General features: G+C 40.1%; 3 protein-coding genes across 15 annotated transcripts in view; 1 reads left to right on the top strand and 2 right to left on the bottom strand.

The window, feature by feature from the left end:
- Nucleotides 1–172: 172 nt before the first annotated feature.
- LOC109465443 (slit homolog 3 protein-like) lies at nt 173–4233 on the bottom strand. 6 transcript variants are annotated; one of them, XM_019762729.1, is made up of 2 exons: nt 3820–4233; nt 173–1301 (listed from the first exon to the last, which is right to left on the bottom strand). In XM_019762729.1, exon 2 carries the CDS (start codon nt 1263–1265, stop codon nt 405–407), a length of 861 nt encoding a protein of 286 aa, XP_019618288.1. In that variant the 5' UTR covers nt 1266–1301; nt 3820–4233; the 3' UTR covers nt 173–404. The 6 variants fall into 6 exon arrangements, with proteins under 6 accessions (XP_019618288.1, XP_019618289.1, XP_019618286.1 ...); XM_019762730.1 differs by lacking the exon at nt 3820–4233 and adding an exon at nt 2781–2961; XM_019762727.1 differs by lacking the exon at nt 3820–4233 and adding an exon at nt 2505–2593.
- A 3050-nt stretch (nt 4234–7283) lies between these two features.
- LOC109465238 lies at nt 7284–11509 on the top strand. 2 transcript variants are annotated; one of them, XM_019762380.1, is made up of 3 exons: nt 7284–7376; nt 8116–8219; nt 10245–11509. In XM_019762380.1, the coding sequence occupies exons 1-3, from the start codon at nt 7370–7372 to the stop codon at nt 10902–10904; spliced, it is 771 nt and encodes a 256-aa protein (XP_019617939.1). In that variant the 5' UTR covers nt 7284–7369; the 3' UTR covers nt 10905–11509. The 2 variants fall into 2 exon arrangements, with proteins under 2 accessions (XP_019617939.1, XP_019617940.1); XM_019762381.1 differs by lacking the exon at nt 7284–7376 and adding an exon at nt 7378–7505.
- Nucleotides 11510–12877: 1368 nt separating this feature from the next.
- LOC109465427 (cytosolic 5'-nucleotidase 3-like) overlaps nt 12878–16592 on the bottom strand; it is a 12048-nt gene continuing 8333 nt past the window's right edge. For 3 of the 7 annotated variants that reach the window (XM_019762692.1, XM_019762696.1, XM_019762697.1), the window contains exons 5-9: nt 15959–16044; nt 15136–15225; nt 14544–14706; nt 14151–14351; nt 13518–13681 (exon numbers count right to left, since the gene is read on the bottom strand). In XM_019762692.1, coding sequence (XP_019618251.1) covers nt 13580–13681; nt 14151–14351; nt 14544–14706; nt 15136–15225; nt 15959–16044 — 642 coding nt within the window. In that variant the 3' untranslated portion in view covers nt 13518–13579. Of the gene's footprint in view, nt 13682–14150; nt 14352–14543; nt 14707–15135; nt 15226–15469; nt 15560–15958; nt 16045–16592 lie in introns of all 7 variants that reach the window. The other 4 variants (XM_019762693.1, XM_019762695.1, XM_019762698.1 and 1 more) reach the window with 2 other exon arrangements.

Genomic DNA, 16592 nt, shown 5'->3' with positions numbered 1-16592 from the left:
TATACTAACTTTGACACAGCATCACCACTACACTACATCACAAATCAAAGGCACATTCAACGCTCCTTATTCCTTATTAATAATTATAAGTAGCTGGTCCCATCTAATCACTAGGCTAAGCATGTATTACACTAAAATATCTCTTTACCAACAATGTATAAGTCTACATAATTTATCAACACACACAGCAAATATTACTTGAGCTAACCTTTGGTCTATAGTGGCAGTGTCTTTCACATGGTATATTTTGATGTACAAGTACCCAACTGTGTTTGAGAAGATCCTACCTGCCAAACTGCTATATAATCCTATTCTTACGGCCCTTGCAAATTATTGACTAATTTTACCTTTCACACAGCTCAGTATATTATTATATACGCAACCAACTCTAGCCTGAAGCAACTTTACATGTAAACCTCTCTGGTATCTGTAAGGATCATTGGCCTTGTCTCAATCTCTGACCCTGTGTCCTGTCTACCTGTGGTATACTCCCTACCAATTCTAACCATTATAAACAACACTGCTAAGACCGCAAACGCTACCACGCAAATCGTGGTGATGGTAGCCCCCTTAGACAGGGGTTTCAAACTTCCCGTTTTAACCCGTGGGTCGGTTTTTGGAGTGGTGGCGTCGTTTCCTTGTTCTGACTCCACGAATGTGACTTCTGGGTCACATTTGAAGTCGGACAGGGGCACGTCTGATACGTAAGACCCGTTCAGATTTGCGGGGCTGTCACAGCTGACAAGCCGCTCGCTGTAGACGATTGTATCGTTGGCGTATTTTTCGGCCAACCATTTCAGGTGGCAGTCACAGCGCCAGGGGTTGTTGGCCAGGAAAACGAAGAACCGTCTCCCGTCTTGCTTCGCCGCAGCAAGAGGGGCTGCGAAAGTCTCTTCAGATAAAGTCTGTAAGGCATTGTCTGAAAGGTCGATGTTGTCCAAGTGAACAAGATGACGGAGTGCCCCACGCGATATTTTCTTGATCTTGTTATGGCTCAGGTCGATCCCTTTCAGTTGTTTCAGACCCTTGAAGTCGTGGCTGCCGATTTTTGCCAAGTTGTTGTACTTGAGGACAAGCCAGATGGTTGATGTCGGGATGTCTGTTGGGATTTGGCTGAGACCTTCGCCACCACAGGTAACAGTCATCTCACCGTGAGAGTCGACACAGTCACATAGTTTCGGGCATTGTGGATTGTCGACTTGGGCGAATAGCGGATCCGGAACCAAAAGCAATATGAAAACAAGGAACACTTTCCTCTCCCCCATGTTGTTGGATATGCTGCTCAGTGTGGATTTCTACTCCTAAAAGTTTAAAGAAAAGAACATTGCAGTTAGTTGAGCAATTTGTTTAGAATATTGTACATTATCATCAAATCATAGTGTGGAAATGCATCAGCTTACCACAGTTTCCTGCTTCGTCTGACCGAAACTCAGCCGTCCTTAAAGCTTAAGGAAGTGATACACAACCGTACCGTAAAGAGACTGTAGCTATAAAACTATTTTAAACGTTTTACGTTTCACGATCGGGACATATCATTCTGCTGAGCCATTTCCAGCCAGGAGAATATGAGAAGTACTTTTCAGTGGAAAACAGATCGATAACAACAGGACACAGCCTGTGTGTGTGTCGACGTGGCAGACTACCTACAAACATACCCTTTTACACCAGATTATGCCTGAATAGAAGCTGTTACAGATATAATCCTTAGTTGTCACATTTTGGTAAATTGATTTTTATCAATATCACCCCTACACTATTTAATTGGTAAATGTTGAGAACTGGAAAATATCGGAAACCGTTAACAATGACCAAAAGTGTGTCTACCACTTAAATCAATAAGTACCCCATATTTGGTAGTGTATACATGTGAAGTAAGCCACGTTTGTTTGTCACTATATGATAGATTGATAAACACGCTTGTTTGATACATTCAGCGCTTGAATAGCTATTCAATCGGAACGTATTCTTTGAAAGCCTATTCTTTTTTTTGCAATGATATCTAACACTAACCGTTCATCGCTCAACTTGTTGACAGCCTGTGCAATTAAACAGTGGCCTTGGATGTGGAATTCGAGGGAGCCTCAGTGTACAATATCGTGAAAGGGTCATAAATATATCTATGTTCCTATGTCAGGTTGTCTGCAGAGATTAGGTTAAACTTAGAATATAGTGACTACAAAATCATAACATTTAGACACTATAGAGTCGAGGAGTAATGCTACAATATGTCCACATTTCGCTGGGAACCAGTTTGGCCAAGTGAACAACGCCCAGTACTCTAATTAACCGTAAATCCTATAATAGCAGACAACCTGTTGCTGGCATATTCTTACAGTGTACATGTACGTGACAGTTGAATCTGTTATACGTTCTACATAACCTACTCGCCTCGCTATCCCTATGTTTGTAGGGTTCAACAATACAATCCTTAAAGTAGCCTTTTTCTTTACATCAGGCCACTAAAACGCTCAAGATTGTGTTGTGTAACCCGTAAATGTACTTACATGCAGACTGTACTCCTTACCTCTCCCTGTCTATTTACCCCAGCTTTGCCACGTTTCCCTTGAAAATACTGAGAACTAAGGCTTAAGGACGGTACCAAGAACGAAACAAGAAACCACCGCGCCTGATATGTACACGTAAGCCGGAAGAACATTGCCGTTCTATCTTGCTACTGCAATTACAATAAGTGCCTTAAGAAGTTTGTTTAAAACTTAGCTGGATATAGGTGTGAAAATATAATATAACTACATGCAGAGTACCAAGTAGAATTTACTAACGTTGAAAAATACTTCCGGTGTCACTCATTTGGAACCCCATAATCCGAAGGATTCAGTGTAACGTATATACGTCAGTATACGGCGATGCCCTCCGGTGTAACACTTACACACGCCCTAAATGTTACACACTGCTAGCTTTACAGTGGTTAGACCTGTTCTGTGTTCTATTCATTCACCCAAAAGCTAATAAGCTACTAGAAGATGATCTTGTCAATTTAATGTCATTCAAGATTGCCGGCGGCAAAGCATGGCGGGATTGACCATTGTTGTTGTTACCGGACGTCCCCTAGCTACAGCCTAGAAACCAAGATGGCAGCGTCGATACACAACCAATTCAGTAAATCGTTACATATCTTCTATTTTAGCTTGTGCCCTTTTGTATCTGTATCTTTTCCTTTTTTTCTACTAAAAACTTGCCTGAAGCTGTAATGTGTCGCCCTTATGATTATATAAGAATGGAATAGCCCAGCTAGCTAGCTGTATTGACCCATGACCCGCTCCAGAAATGGCGGTCCAAGTCACTGGTAATGTTCAAAACAAAGGACGGTATCTCAAAGTCAAACCGTGAGACCTAAACACTGTATCCTAAGGGTCGATTAGTGCTACGATTTACAGTCGGTTTGGGGCGCTAGAAAGATTAAAATGTACTTTGAAGTCGAAGTTAGTACGAGTAATTTGTGCCTATATCGCCCATTCATACCTTAAGGCATACCTTAAGATGACCTGTATTGCGGTAACATAGTACACCACATGCCGTACATTTCGGCGGCCCACGCGTCTACATCCACCCACACTATTATACCTTTCAGTCTCAGTACTACAGGCAGAACACTAGCATAATGTTTATAACATGGGTAATCTTAAACGGATGCTAAAATCTACCCTGTTTTGTTGCCAATAATAAACCTAGGCTCAGTTAAAATTTATTAAGCATGTTACAGAACACGACTCCCATATCAATCCTATAAACCGAGCACTCTTACATGTAGTCTAGACTTACTTCTATTCACCAAAAACATCTAGTAAAGTGAAAGCCTACCTAATTTTGCGACAGGATTCGACAATGGAGCTGGTCATTCTGACCAAGTTCAACTCGGTGCTTGGCTACCCGGTGTGAGTCATTTTATGAACAAAAGATTGTCGTTGTCTTTTGCCGCCTTTTTTTGTCAGGCGATGGCTGCTGTCCAATAGCAACTCCCTAACTACATGGTGCATGCGCATTCGTAAAGGCGCCCGATTGTTTACTGAAACTGCAAAACAGAATTGGCATTATATTACAATGCAAATACACTTCACCTTCACACTGTGTCAACAAATACATGATAAATGATAACCAATGAACTACCATGTTTTAGCGACTGACTGTTTCCAAACAACCCGCATGGCTGCCCCCAAATTCAACAGTGATGGATACGTTATAGTTTATATAAGGTCCAATATCATGACAAAGATATGTGCCGTTCAGACATTTGGTCTCCGTTGAGAGGGAGACAGTCTGTTGACTAAATGCATCAATAATTACTTAGACAAATGTTAGATAGACACCGTTATCAAGCTCTGATGGCACGACGCGAAACAATACATGTTCGTCGGCGGTCCATAACGATACACTAAATCTTTAGTGATCAAGGAAAGAAAAAACTTGAAGGCGAAAAACACGGTTAAGATTGTATATATATATATATATATATATATATATATATATATATATATATATATATATATATATGATACTAGAACATCGTGACTTTGTTTATTTTTCATTTCATCAACACTACATAAAAAGCAAATGTAGTAAGCTATATTATGTTTCCCGTCATCTCATTTATCAGTAACAAATATGCCAGATGACGTAAGTAGAAAAGTGAATCTGTTCCTTGCCCACAGTATAGCCAGCTGCAGGGCATCAAAACTGACGTGCACATCTCTATACCAATGGGCAGCTCATATATGACATATGTATACATATGTAGCTTCGCAACAACACGCCATACTTAAAATATAGCACAATATACCAAGGATATAAAATAAATTCACATACCATGCGCGATAATTTGGTACAGCTTAAAGCGATGCTAGAGGCAGACTTTCGTAGATAGCAGTTGGTACTAGCCCGAACGAAAAATCTATAATGGCGTTCGTGGCAATATAATTCTGCTTTTGTAGTTCAACAGAAAACATTGACGTCAGCATTGGGTATGGTATCGGCTTTGACGCACTCAGCGCTAATATGCCATTTATTCGATGTGTGTAAACAGCTTTCCCGTTAGCTCACGCAAATCACACGTTAATCACATGGAAGTCAACACAAGCTTGCATGGACAATGAACGCCCAACTTAGTCTATAATATTACAAAAAATGTGTAAGAGATTGCATATTTTAGGTACGCATTTTTTTTTACCTCACATACTAGATTAGGTAAGGTAAGGAAAGGTCACATACTAGATTATTGTGGCTGAAGTATCATTTCAGGTTCTCAACAACGACAGTAGAATACTTGATAAAGGAAACAACATAATAATTCCTAATACTTGTATATTTTTACTTACTGTATAATGTACATAGAAATTACAAACACAGGGAATCGACTGAGGCTAATGGAGGCATAAACAGAGTCTAATCCATAAATATGAAAACACACATTTTCTTGCATCATTCCCTCTTTTACTTCTTTACTTGAGGGACGGACATCCAGCATATCTGTACAACATCACGATACACTCCACCTCGATGGATGAACATTTTTTTTAGTTTTACTACTGGGGGGCCGGTCTGTAGCCTCTTTCCATCTGTCCTAGAATGGCCTGCCTGACTCTATCGTGAAGTGTTGCCAGGATCCCCATATCCTCCTCCATAGCTTCAGAAGTTACCAATGCGACAATACCAGCAATACCCATCACAGGAGCAAGTATTGGCCCAACAGCTGGGATGAAGAATGCAACAGGAGCAGAAAGTGGCAGGACAATTCCTATAACTTTTAAGAACACCTTTGTACCGTCATAAAATGTTTTCCTCCATCCCTTCCTTTCCCATAATACATCGGCCTCGCCGCCTTCGTCTCTAGCGTTGAAGGCTACCTGGTTGCAACGGTCACCCGCGTAAAAGACCCATGTTTCTGTTCCGTACACCTCAAGCTGTAGGTTAGTCCGTACCCACGCATGCTGTTTGACAAGCCATGAACTGGCTGTCCTCAACAGGGCTGCATCCGCTGAAGTGGCAAACTCAGGGCCTCTTTCCCTTATTTGCCTGTATATGGCATCAGGGCTGACACTGCGCTGACATGGTACCACAAAATCGGCCTCCTTGCATAAAAAAAGGTACATTAATGAAAAATAAACGAATATAGATGGTCCTCAGTAGAATATCAGTCATAAAGTACCAATATCTAATATCAATATATCCATTATTGAGAAATTGAAGCATGGAGGTAGATCTATATGTATGTGCAAACAATGTTATATGTATTGCTACATGTATATAGACACAAACATGCATGCACATATATATATACTCGTATATATATATATGTATACATATATATATATATCACGGTGAGTTCCGTGCACACAGGTTTATCCAAGAATCAATCGGTATCTGTCGATAGATTTGTTTTGATTAAGGAACACAAAAGCCATTTGACAATATTTCAGGAGCAGCTAACCAGCAAATTAAACAAAATAATCGGTTATCATCACCATTGAATTGTTGAAAAGGGCACGGAAAACGTTTGTTGGACTAAAGAATGAATCTATATTTCAGTTTAATCCATGATAACAACTTACAGGAATGTTTTCTAGCTGTTGTGCCATGTCAAAACAAGGGTCCAGCTACCGTGACAACAAACTGGCACTGTGACCCTACATGTAGATGCAAGGAAAAAAGATTGGTCAGCAATAAATGCACGTTCCTGCATAGACAATGGATATTACGGCCCTGTTTGGATGATATTGATACATACATACATACATACATACATACGAGCCGAACGAAGCAAATATGACTTACTAAATATGAATCCATACCTAACATACTGTACAACGCTAATCGCCCAAGAGAAAAGTCCGGGTGAAGACAAAGGCAAGTGGGTCATGCCAATATTTACGATTTATACCTAGCACTAACGGTAACCCAAGCAAATCACGAAACCTTTCACTCTCTTGAATAAGCTTGAATATACAAAATGCGAACTGAAGTGCGTATACCTGTTTGGAATATGTCGAATCGGAAAGATTTAAATAAATGTGGGTAGGAGGCAGAAGTGGGGGTTACCAACCACGTGATTCGACCCGACCTGACGTCGTCATCCACCGCATGAATGTAGTTCACAGTCAATATGCATGTAAACACGATCATCAAGCGCGTTTTTATTTTTGTACAAACAAGACAGCTTTTAATTTCATACAGATCTAATTCAGAATCGCGATCTGCGCAAAAGATGACCAAATCAACGACTAGTGAAAGTTGGGCGTAGTGATTGCATTGCTTATACATCCATACGGTGATGCGGTTTTACATGACTCACCTCGGGACGTCCCATATGGGTTTTTTTCATGAGTCACCTCGGGACTTTTAGCTATTTCCATGGCTCATGTCAGGTGTGTACTTTATTTTCTATAGCTGTGTCCATAAAGGTTGTTGTTGTTAAACGGCTCAGTCTATTTTAAATTTACAGTTCTACAGACGGTGAACGGCCACTGGTTCTAAGCAGTACAGGCACCGAGAAGGTACTTGACTGTCTATTTGTGTGTATGTATGCCATTATTTAGCTGTACTGTTTAACAGGTACAGCCAGTTCGCATGTACACGGGGGCGATATGGCATGTACAAATGTACATGTTTGAGTCTCCAAGCAGAAGTTGGAGAGGCTAGACGTTACCTAGTTGTCCTTGTATGTGTCAAAGGAGGAAGTAACGATTTAACACCCCCAAAATCTGCCTGCTTAATTTCAAGCTGTGACCGAAAACGAGACCACTTGTGACAAAATAACAGGATTAGTATCAGTTGCTTTGTACTGTACAAATTCGTGGACTGATACTATTTGAGGATAAAGTATGTTTCCCAAGTTTATGCTGTTTCTGTAACAGCACAAACGGTCCAACCATTAGGGGGCTAGGAAAGGGACTTTTTGGCGACGCGTCAGGGGCGAGCCAAATGATATAACTTGAAGTCAGTGTTCAGGAATTCTACAAATTTGTCTCTTGTTTTCCACGAATGCCTAGCGTACATCTGTTTATGTATGTCTTCGAAAGCAGGTTGTCCCTAATGCAGGCCTCGGGGGTACTGTGGATGACCAAGGCTTTCTTTTCACACGACACTTTATATTGCATATATTAGATACACTGACAGAAAGCATCATGGGTCAGATGATTGGCTCTCACAATGTGCCAACTGAAGATCAACAGATCCAGGATGAGGAGTACTGGGGATATGATGTAAAGGTATGTAAACTGTTGTCATAGAGCCTGGAGATATTTACCTTCGCCAAGAAGGTTATGTTTTCAGGGACGTTCGTGTATGTGTGTGTGTGTGTGTCTGTCAACACGATAACTTGAGAAGGTCTTGATGGATTGTCTTGATACTTGGTAGGTGGGTAGGTCTTGATGAGACCTCAAAATGATTAGATTTTGGGCCACCTGGCGGCTTGTCATGGTACTGAAGCAGAACTTCCGGTTTTGATATCTCATGATCCAGACATGCTAGGGTAACGAAATTTAGATGGTAGATAGCTCTTGTGCTGGGGATAAAGTGACATGAGTTTGAGCCCCCTAGGTGCTTGCTCTAGAACTGCAGGGGGGTTTAATGGACAAATGTTTAAAGGGGGATAACTCAAGAACCGATTGATGGATCATCGTGATTTTTGGTATGTAGGTAGCTTGAGTGATGCTTGACATAATGATATTACAATTATGCAAATATGGATGTAATTTGCATAATTAATGAGGAAATTCTATTTATCAGCTGCATTCCATAATAGGAAGTTCAAGCTTGTGACATATGTTATTAAGAATGAGAGAAACACAGGCAGATATCGATTATGCAAATGAAGACTTAATTTGCATAATTATCATGAAAGTTCATCTGTGTTGGTAGTTACATGTTTAAAGTTAAAACTTTTGATCCAACACGAAAATTCTCTCACCTAGAGCTTTCAACCAGTCACTCTGGTCTTCCTCAGTAGACTGACCCAGTGAAGCTTGTCACATGGCTTCTTTGAAGTGTGACGTCAACAATGGGTCAAAGGTATCTGGTAGACGATGTCGGCCCCCGTCGCGGTTCAATGTAGGGTGATGGGCCCTGATGTAAATGGCTTCCTTCACCCCTCTCAAGAAATAGTCTTGTTCAGTGTCTAAAATCCTTACAGTGTCAAGTGAGACATGGTGTCCGGGTGACTCTATGTGAATCTGCCCAAAACCTCCTAACACCAAACCCTCAGCAGGAACAAAGTCCAAGGGGTTGGTGGTCCTGCCATACCTCAAGGACTTGTCTGAAGCTCTCAGGAGGATTTTCATTTCCCACGGGATTGCAACCTGTTTCAAACCAACCACTACTTTAAGACACATTCTTGTTGCGCCCAAGGATAAAACCCCCAAAGAGAAGAAGTGTGGTGTCATCTACCACATCCCCTGCCAGGGCAAGAACAACAGGGGGCCCTGCCAGGAAACTTATATTGGTGAAACGGAGAGGTCTCTAAAAGCCAGGTTTCAGGAACATACACGGCCTAGTTCTGCCAGTTCAGAGGTGTCTCAACACATTCACATAGAGTCACCCGGACACCATGTCTCACTTGACACTGTAAGGTTTTTAGACACTGAACAAGACTATTTCTTGAGAGGGGTGAAGGAAGCCATTTACATCAGGGCCCATCACCCTACATTGAACCGCGACAGGGGCCGACATCGTCTACCAGATACCTTTGACCCATTGTTGACGTCACACTTCAAAGAAGCCACGTGACAAGCTTCACTGGGTCAGTCTACTGAGGAAGACCAGAGTGACTTGTTGAAAGCTCTAGGTGAGAGAATTTTCGTGTTGGATCAAAAGTTTTAACTTTAAACAAATTTGCACAATTAATGAGAAAATATTATAATTGCATAGTGGTAACTGCCTGGAATTTTATACTTGGGGTGTTTGAAAGTTAAGTTAAGGTGAACATAATTAAACATAACTTATTCAAATAAGGACCTCATTTGCATAATTTATGAGAAAATTTCATCATGGCATTCTTTGTTAAGATAAGACTGTCTTTTGGTGGAGAATATGATCAACAGATATAATTCATGCAATTGAGGATCCTATTTGCATAATTAGGGGGATTAATAGATCATGGAACTCTAGTTCTACATACAATTGTATTTTCATAACTGCGCTTCTGGCCGAAACAAGGGCAAGATGCAGTCTTAAGGTTTCAAAAGCTGAAAGGCAAATGAACGGTTCAACCATGCACATGTAACCTTTTTTTCCAGACTGTTGAAGAGATCACCAAACCAAAACTTGGAAAGCTGATCATCGATTACTGTGGAAACGAAGGGATAATCGACGATGAACGAACAGGCAGCATACGTAAGCTGCTGCAGCGGGCAATCACTAACCTGGAACCCCTGCAAGAGCAGTACCCAGGGGTATGGAGGGACGCAGAACTGAAGATATTTGACCTGTATGGGAATGGTTATGTGGTAAAGTCTGGGGAAGGTTCTGTCAAGTTTGTAGCTCAAATCACAGGGAACGGTGATGTTGAGCTTAGTAAGGTCAATGACCAAAGTTTTTTGGCCTCAATGAAAGCCCTTGTATGGAGGCAGAATTCCCAACAGCTTCAGATAAAGGGGGCCCCACCTGACCAGAGTAATGCTAGGAAAGGCTGGTTCCCTTTTAAATCACCCCGTTCAATTCCATGGCTCTTCAGTAGATCAAAACCAGAAAGAAATCAGGAAGGGGGCCTCTCTCAAAGCAGCACAGAACATGACGAAAGTTCACTTGACTCTCCATCTGTGATGGAATCAGATGGGAAGGTTGCTGCAGATGATCAACATGGTAATGATTCATTGATTGGGCATGACGAGGGGGGTGAGATACAAAACAACAATCCAAGGCATGCTCCTACAGTGCTAAAGGTACTAGCCCACTAGTAGACCATTCGCCAGAAAGTGCTAGTGGTTATCAAACAAACAATAATGTCAAGATTTCCCCCAATGCAGATAATCACACTGATACACGAGAAGAGGTTGCTAAGCGGGGTCACTTTAAAGCCATTATGTCCCTCTGTCTGCTCCAGGAAAATACTGATGAATAAGTGTGCTACTGATGAGAATACCTTTGTTGTTGCATTTATAACATGCATAACAAGCAACATGACTCCCTAGTGTTCAAATGTTTCCATGACACATGCTGTTACAAATCAACAACAGTTGATAAACTGTAGGTTGATCTGTGCATACAAAGCATCTGTCCCATAACCCATATATATTTTGTAACCTCTTCCAGCTAAAAAAGGGACCTTTTAATAAATATAGCTATGAAATCCTACTGTATACAAGTACATGTACATGTACTAGCAGCTCTGGTACATACAGCTGATGTCAGTGTTTTGCCTTTTTATTGTTTAATTGTACCCAACTGTGACTGCCATTTTTGTGGCTTTTGTATTTGTTATGTGTAGTTTCTAATACAAACTTTTAGCACCTTGGTGCTGCTATGTACTTGTGATTTCGAACAATTAATAAACAATTCAATATTACAATCAATATATCAGATCTATTCTAGCATAATGTTACAATCAAGTATACAGTTGTACACCTCTTTATGCATAGCGGCAGAGCTTGTAGTAATCTGTCAGTAGTGAAAATGAAAGTCTTTCACTTTTGCAAAGATATAAGGACTATCATTATAATCATATTAGTTATTGAAGTTATGAAAAGGCCCATGGCATATAGAATCATGTTATTATGTCTCAATGTCATCATGGTTGGGATGCTCATTTCTTGAGAGCAATTAATCATAGGAAAATCTGTATGTATCATTGGACTATTTTTCTCCTACATCCCTTTTATCTTTATATTATGATAAGACAGTAGAAAGAACAACGGAAAATCATCTTCACTTTAATATCATCCTGAAATTTACAATAATCATACTCAGCTATGTATACATGAATTAAACAATTATTACAATCTTTAAGCAGTCTGGAATTCAGTGAGCATAGTCATTATCCAAGAAGGTTAACCTCCTTGCATTATCTGACCAAAGCAGCAAGATTTAAAACATCACAAAATAATTTTCAAAAGCTCAGTTTGTTACGAGAAGTACTGGCCATTGATGATGTTGTTTACTTCAAATAATCCCCAGGAAGTATTCAGCTTGTTTTACAGGTGATTTTGTGACATTCTGTATGTCTTTCTAGTGGTCTGCTTTTCAAAGAGAAAATATGACCATGAAAATGCTTACAAGATGCTGCAAAAATGCATGTAAATCAACCCAAACCCTACATCTGCTTAAAGATTAGTTTTAAAATCTCCTACCTGTCAGTTCGTTGATTGTGTTTTCACCATAGCACCACAGCAAAGTTTAAAATGCTAAAATCCAAAAAGCTAATTTCAACTTTCAATGATTTCTATTCATTGACTAAAGCACTAAAGACATTTGTACTCTAACTCTAGATCTAATCTACATGCACTATAAAGCGTTACACTTCGGGAATTTACCAAAACAGTGCTGTCCAATTACAACTATGTTTTTCCATCCTAAGCACCAAAATTAACTAGTACTAGTTCTCCAACTCATTTTTCTCCCTCCAACAAAATTACTCTGAAAATGCTGCAGCGAAACATGTCAATTATTTGAGGTAGCTGAAGGATTCATTACCTAATGAGACAATGACCATAATACTGAAAAACGCTCTAATTTTGCAGAGCAGGATTTTCAGGTACACTGAGAAGTGAGAATACAGCAAGCAAACCGGCAGATCTATAAATCCGTAAAACACTTTTGCAAAGACTTTCTAACTAGTACCTGTGAGCACTATTGATAAAACTTTCAAAGTTGCCCGAAAGGTTCACAGATGTCTCTACCTCTACATTGAACAGATTTTATGAACTTTCTGTCGTGTTTTTTGTCACGTCTCTAAATGTGCTTTAAAATTTCAAAATTTCCTTTTTTCTTGTACAAAGAAAAAATCTTTAAAAGTTTTCCATTAGAGTTATCATCTTAAAGTCAACGACCCGTTGACAACATTAGTAAAACTACCCCCTCCCCCCCAAAATGGCCACACAAACATATCATAGATACATTAGATTGATTTTCATCTACCCCAGTAACCAGCAACCAAGAAATTGCTTCGTGTGTGGTGACAGAAACCTATTTGTAACTCATGTGCATGTGTATACCTTTATGATAGAGGTATGTCTGGCAAATTGGAATTGGCCATGGAATTTATCATTTGTGAAAGGATGTTGGCTTGTCCATGGTTGTAGACTTCATCACATTTGATATCAAACCTTACCATAATATTTCTGGCTGTAGGTCACCTTTTCTAGTAAATAGTTGGTACTTAAAATATCATAGCTTAATGCTTGATCCTAACCACTAAAAATTACTTTTGCTGCTATGGACATAAGAATAAGGTGCTCCATTGCACTGGACTCAGTTCCAAAAAAAATCATGATGTTCGTCCACAGCCGTGGAATTGAACTGCACTTGGAAGTGCTGAACTCCACAGCTGAATCCAATGCCTCCAGATGTACCTACATAAAACCAAGCTTACCCCATGTGGCCTATGTATTCTCTAAGGATAGTGACAATATTGCCTCTATAGAATCTTTTTCAAAATAGCATTTGGTACATCCATGGTGCTGTCTGACACTAGCACAATGTCATACGCTTCCTTGTATTTCTCTAACCTCTCCTCAATCTGAAACAACAAAAAGGTGGAAAATGTTAGTGACAAGAAATTTGCATGCTGAATATTTGTCATTTTCTGTCATACATCTTAAAACTGACAGGAAATTACTAGAAGACAAGGAAAACATTCATACTTCCCTCCAAAAAAGATTCTTCACATCACAGGTACAGAACAATCATTTTGATTGGCTCAAAGTTGGTTCAAAAGAAACAAGCCATGTGATAGGCTCTCAAGAATCATGTGACAGCTCTTGTGCCCAGAATACTATGACTACACTGGGTACAAGATTCTCCATTGCAGTAGCCCCACCTATGAATTTTATACAGAATTGCAATCACACTTCTGGTATTTTCCCCATTTTTAAGCCAAGGAAATTTAGTGGAAGGATTGAAGTAGCCCATATACAACAAATTTAGCCTGCATGGCTCCTCTTTTCTAAAGTATTTTGCAAAAAGAGAAGAAACACCAGCAAACTTACATTGTCATTGAGAAAGCCTATCTTGAGGATATGTTGCATGTTTGGCACCCCGTCAGCCATCCTGAGATCACCCATGGAGTCTCCCATCAGGATGATATTACGGCGATCCTTTAGTGTTGTAAAGTAGTCCGAATTCCGCAGGGCTCCCTCATTCTTGTTGTATGTGTGCACAAGGTCTCCCTTGAAACCCACCAACATACCCTATTGAAAAACAAGATTGGGTTTGGGACTTCTTTTCTTTCACAAACAGAACATGCATTTCTTCCCCACACAAAAACATACATGTCTTCCCCACACAAAAATATGCATGTACATGTCATAAAAACACAGACACATTGTCAATGACATGTATGTGTGAAACAAAATGTGAGATTTTGAGAGAAAGAAACCCACATCATGGTTGAAGTCCATGTAGTTGGACACCACCCTCATGTTGGCGTACATCTGGGAGTGCTGCTTGATGATCTCCTCCAGAATGTCTCCGATCCCTGCCGAGAAGATCAACATCGGAACCTTGTGCTCATGGAGAGTGCTGAACTGCCAGTCACAACCATCTCTGTGTGGGGAAAACAGATGAAAGAAAGGTCAGTGTCCTGTAGTCTAGTATTTATTGTTACTCCAAAGATTTTTAAAAAGAGACTCCGGGAAAGTGACTATAGTTTGCTTCTTTTTTCTGTTTTAGTTTCAAAGTTACACATGATGAATTAGTTACAAGTAATCTCACTGCACAAGAATTAAGTCAAATCTAGTCTTTTTCTCTAGCTTCAGAAAGGCAAACAATGTTGGGAAAAGGAAACATACAATATTTCTGTTCAACCCATCGTTAAAAATTTAGTTGTTGTTTCTTGCGGGAGAAAAGTTGTTTTGCTATTGGTTTATAGCATAATCTCTGATGGTTTACAAGAGGGTTTATATGAAATGATGTCAGGGGTCAGGCATGTAAGGTCATAGGTCAAATCCAGGGGCAGAACACTCAGTAACAAACCTCATGAGAGCATTTGACTCCTTAACTGCGAGGGATAGATCAGACTGCTTCAATCCGCACTCAACGAGAACTCCGGTTCCTTTTGTATACCTGATAACACAGCGTAAACTTCAACATCACAAACTGTTTTAACATAAACATTAGCATGCACACGTCAACTGCACTGTCTCTGAAGTGTAAATGTAGCCATCTGCTCAAACGGCGTATTGCTAACTTTCTTTGCTTTTTTTATCATTTCGTGAGTGGTATAAAATCTTTGGTACAATTTCTACCACGAGAGGCAGCAAGCAGTTGACAGGTGCATGTTATTCATTGTTTCTACTGTGATACAAACCTGAGCATAGCATTAGACTCCCTGACAGCTCTGGTGAGGTCTTCCCTCCGGAAGTTGCATGCAACAATAGTTGACTGAGCCTTTGTCCACCTAAGTGTGAATTTTTGAAACCTCAGCTCTTTCACATCACCAATACAAACTTAGGAAAAAAAGGTTAGACTTTTCAAATCCAGAAGACAAACATGTAAGCTTGGATCATTCATAAATGAACTGTCTTAGCTTTTTGAACAGAATTCATTAATTTTGTAGAAAGATAATGATTTACAACAAAATCTAAGCCAGACAGTATACAGTGCAAATATGCCTATGCGTAAAGCCACAATTTTGACTGGCAAACTGCGAATAATAAAATATGACATAAGAAGAAAACAGAAGATGGAATGGATATGAAATAAGATACTTGGAAATGTCCAGACTGTTTGATGCTAGCAAGCACATTATATCCCTGCATATAAACGACACATTACTACATGTAGTACCAAAGCTTACCATTCCATCATGAATGGGATCTTCTCCTCTATTGTCATCTTGGCATTGATCTCTATAGGGTAGTAGGTATCTCTCAATTCATCCAGCTGAAGGGCAAACAATGGTAATTGAGGATTAGGCAAATTGTACTTACCATGAAGGATAATCCCAATTATACCTCACACGAACTATTTGGGTATATCATTTACCTTATGCAGTATTTCCTATGCTTATCGCTAGGTGGCGCACGTGTACAAAGCTCTAATCGCAAAGCATCACGGGATATCATGACGTAATGACATTGTTCGCCGCCATTTGACGACGTGCGAGAAAGAGTCTGTGCTGTTCACCATGGGTGGGCATTTTCAGCTACTTGGGAGCTGAAGAACAGCAAGGGTGGGAAGATATACCCAAATAGTTCGTGTGAGGTATAATTGGGATTATCCTTCATGGTAAGTACAATTTGCCTAATCCTCAATTATACCTGCACACTCCCTATTTGGGTATATCATTTACCTTATGCAGACTTCAGAGCCGTGGACAGCACAGCCTGGTCAAACGTGTGTTGGTTGTTGTCCCTCCTGTAGTACTTCAGGAAGGTAGACTCTCGTGACCAGTCCGCTGCATTCATGATGCTATGTAGAGACACCCCAGC

Source organism: Branchiostoma belcheri, unplaced genomic scaffold (genome assembly GCF_001625305.1).
Source record: "Branchiostoma belcheri isolate BF01 breed outbred unplaced genomic scaffold, Haploidv18h27 scaffold15, whole genome shotgun sequence".
NCBI lineage: Eukaryota > Metazoa > Chordata > Leptocardii > Amphioxiformes > Branchiostomatidae > Branchiostoma > Branchiostoma belcheri.
The sequence above is the reverse complement of the archived record's forward strand: the minus strand, read 5'-3'. Positions and strand labels throughout refer to the sequence as shown.

Bases quoted from the DNA above. Each gene is read 5' to 3' on its own strand.
- LOC109465443 (XM_019762729.1), bottom strand. From the start codon at position 1,265: ATGGGGGAGAGGAAAGTGTTCCTTGTTTTCATATTGCTTTTGGTTCCG.
- LOC109465238 (XM_019762380.1), top strand. The intron at 8,220-10,244 runs GTATGTAAACTG...CTTTTTTTCCAG, and splicing joins ACTGGGGATATGATGTAAAG to ACTGTTGAAGAGATCACCAA.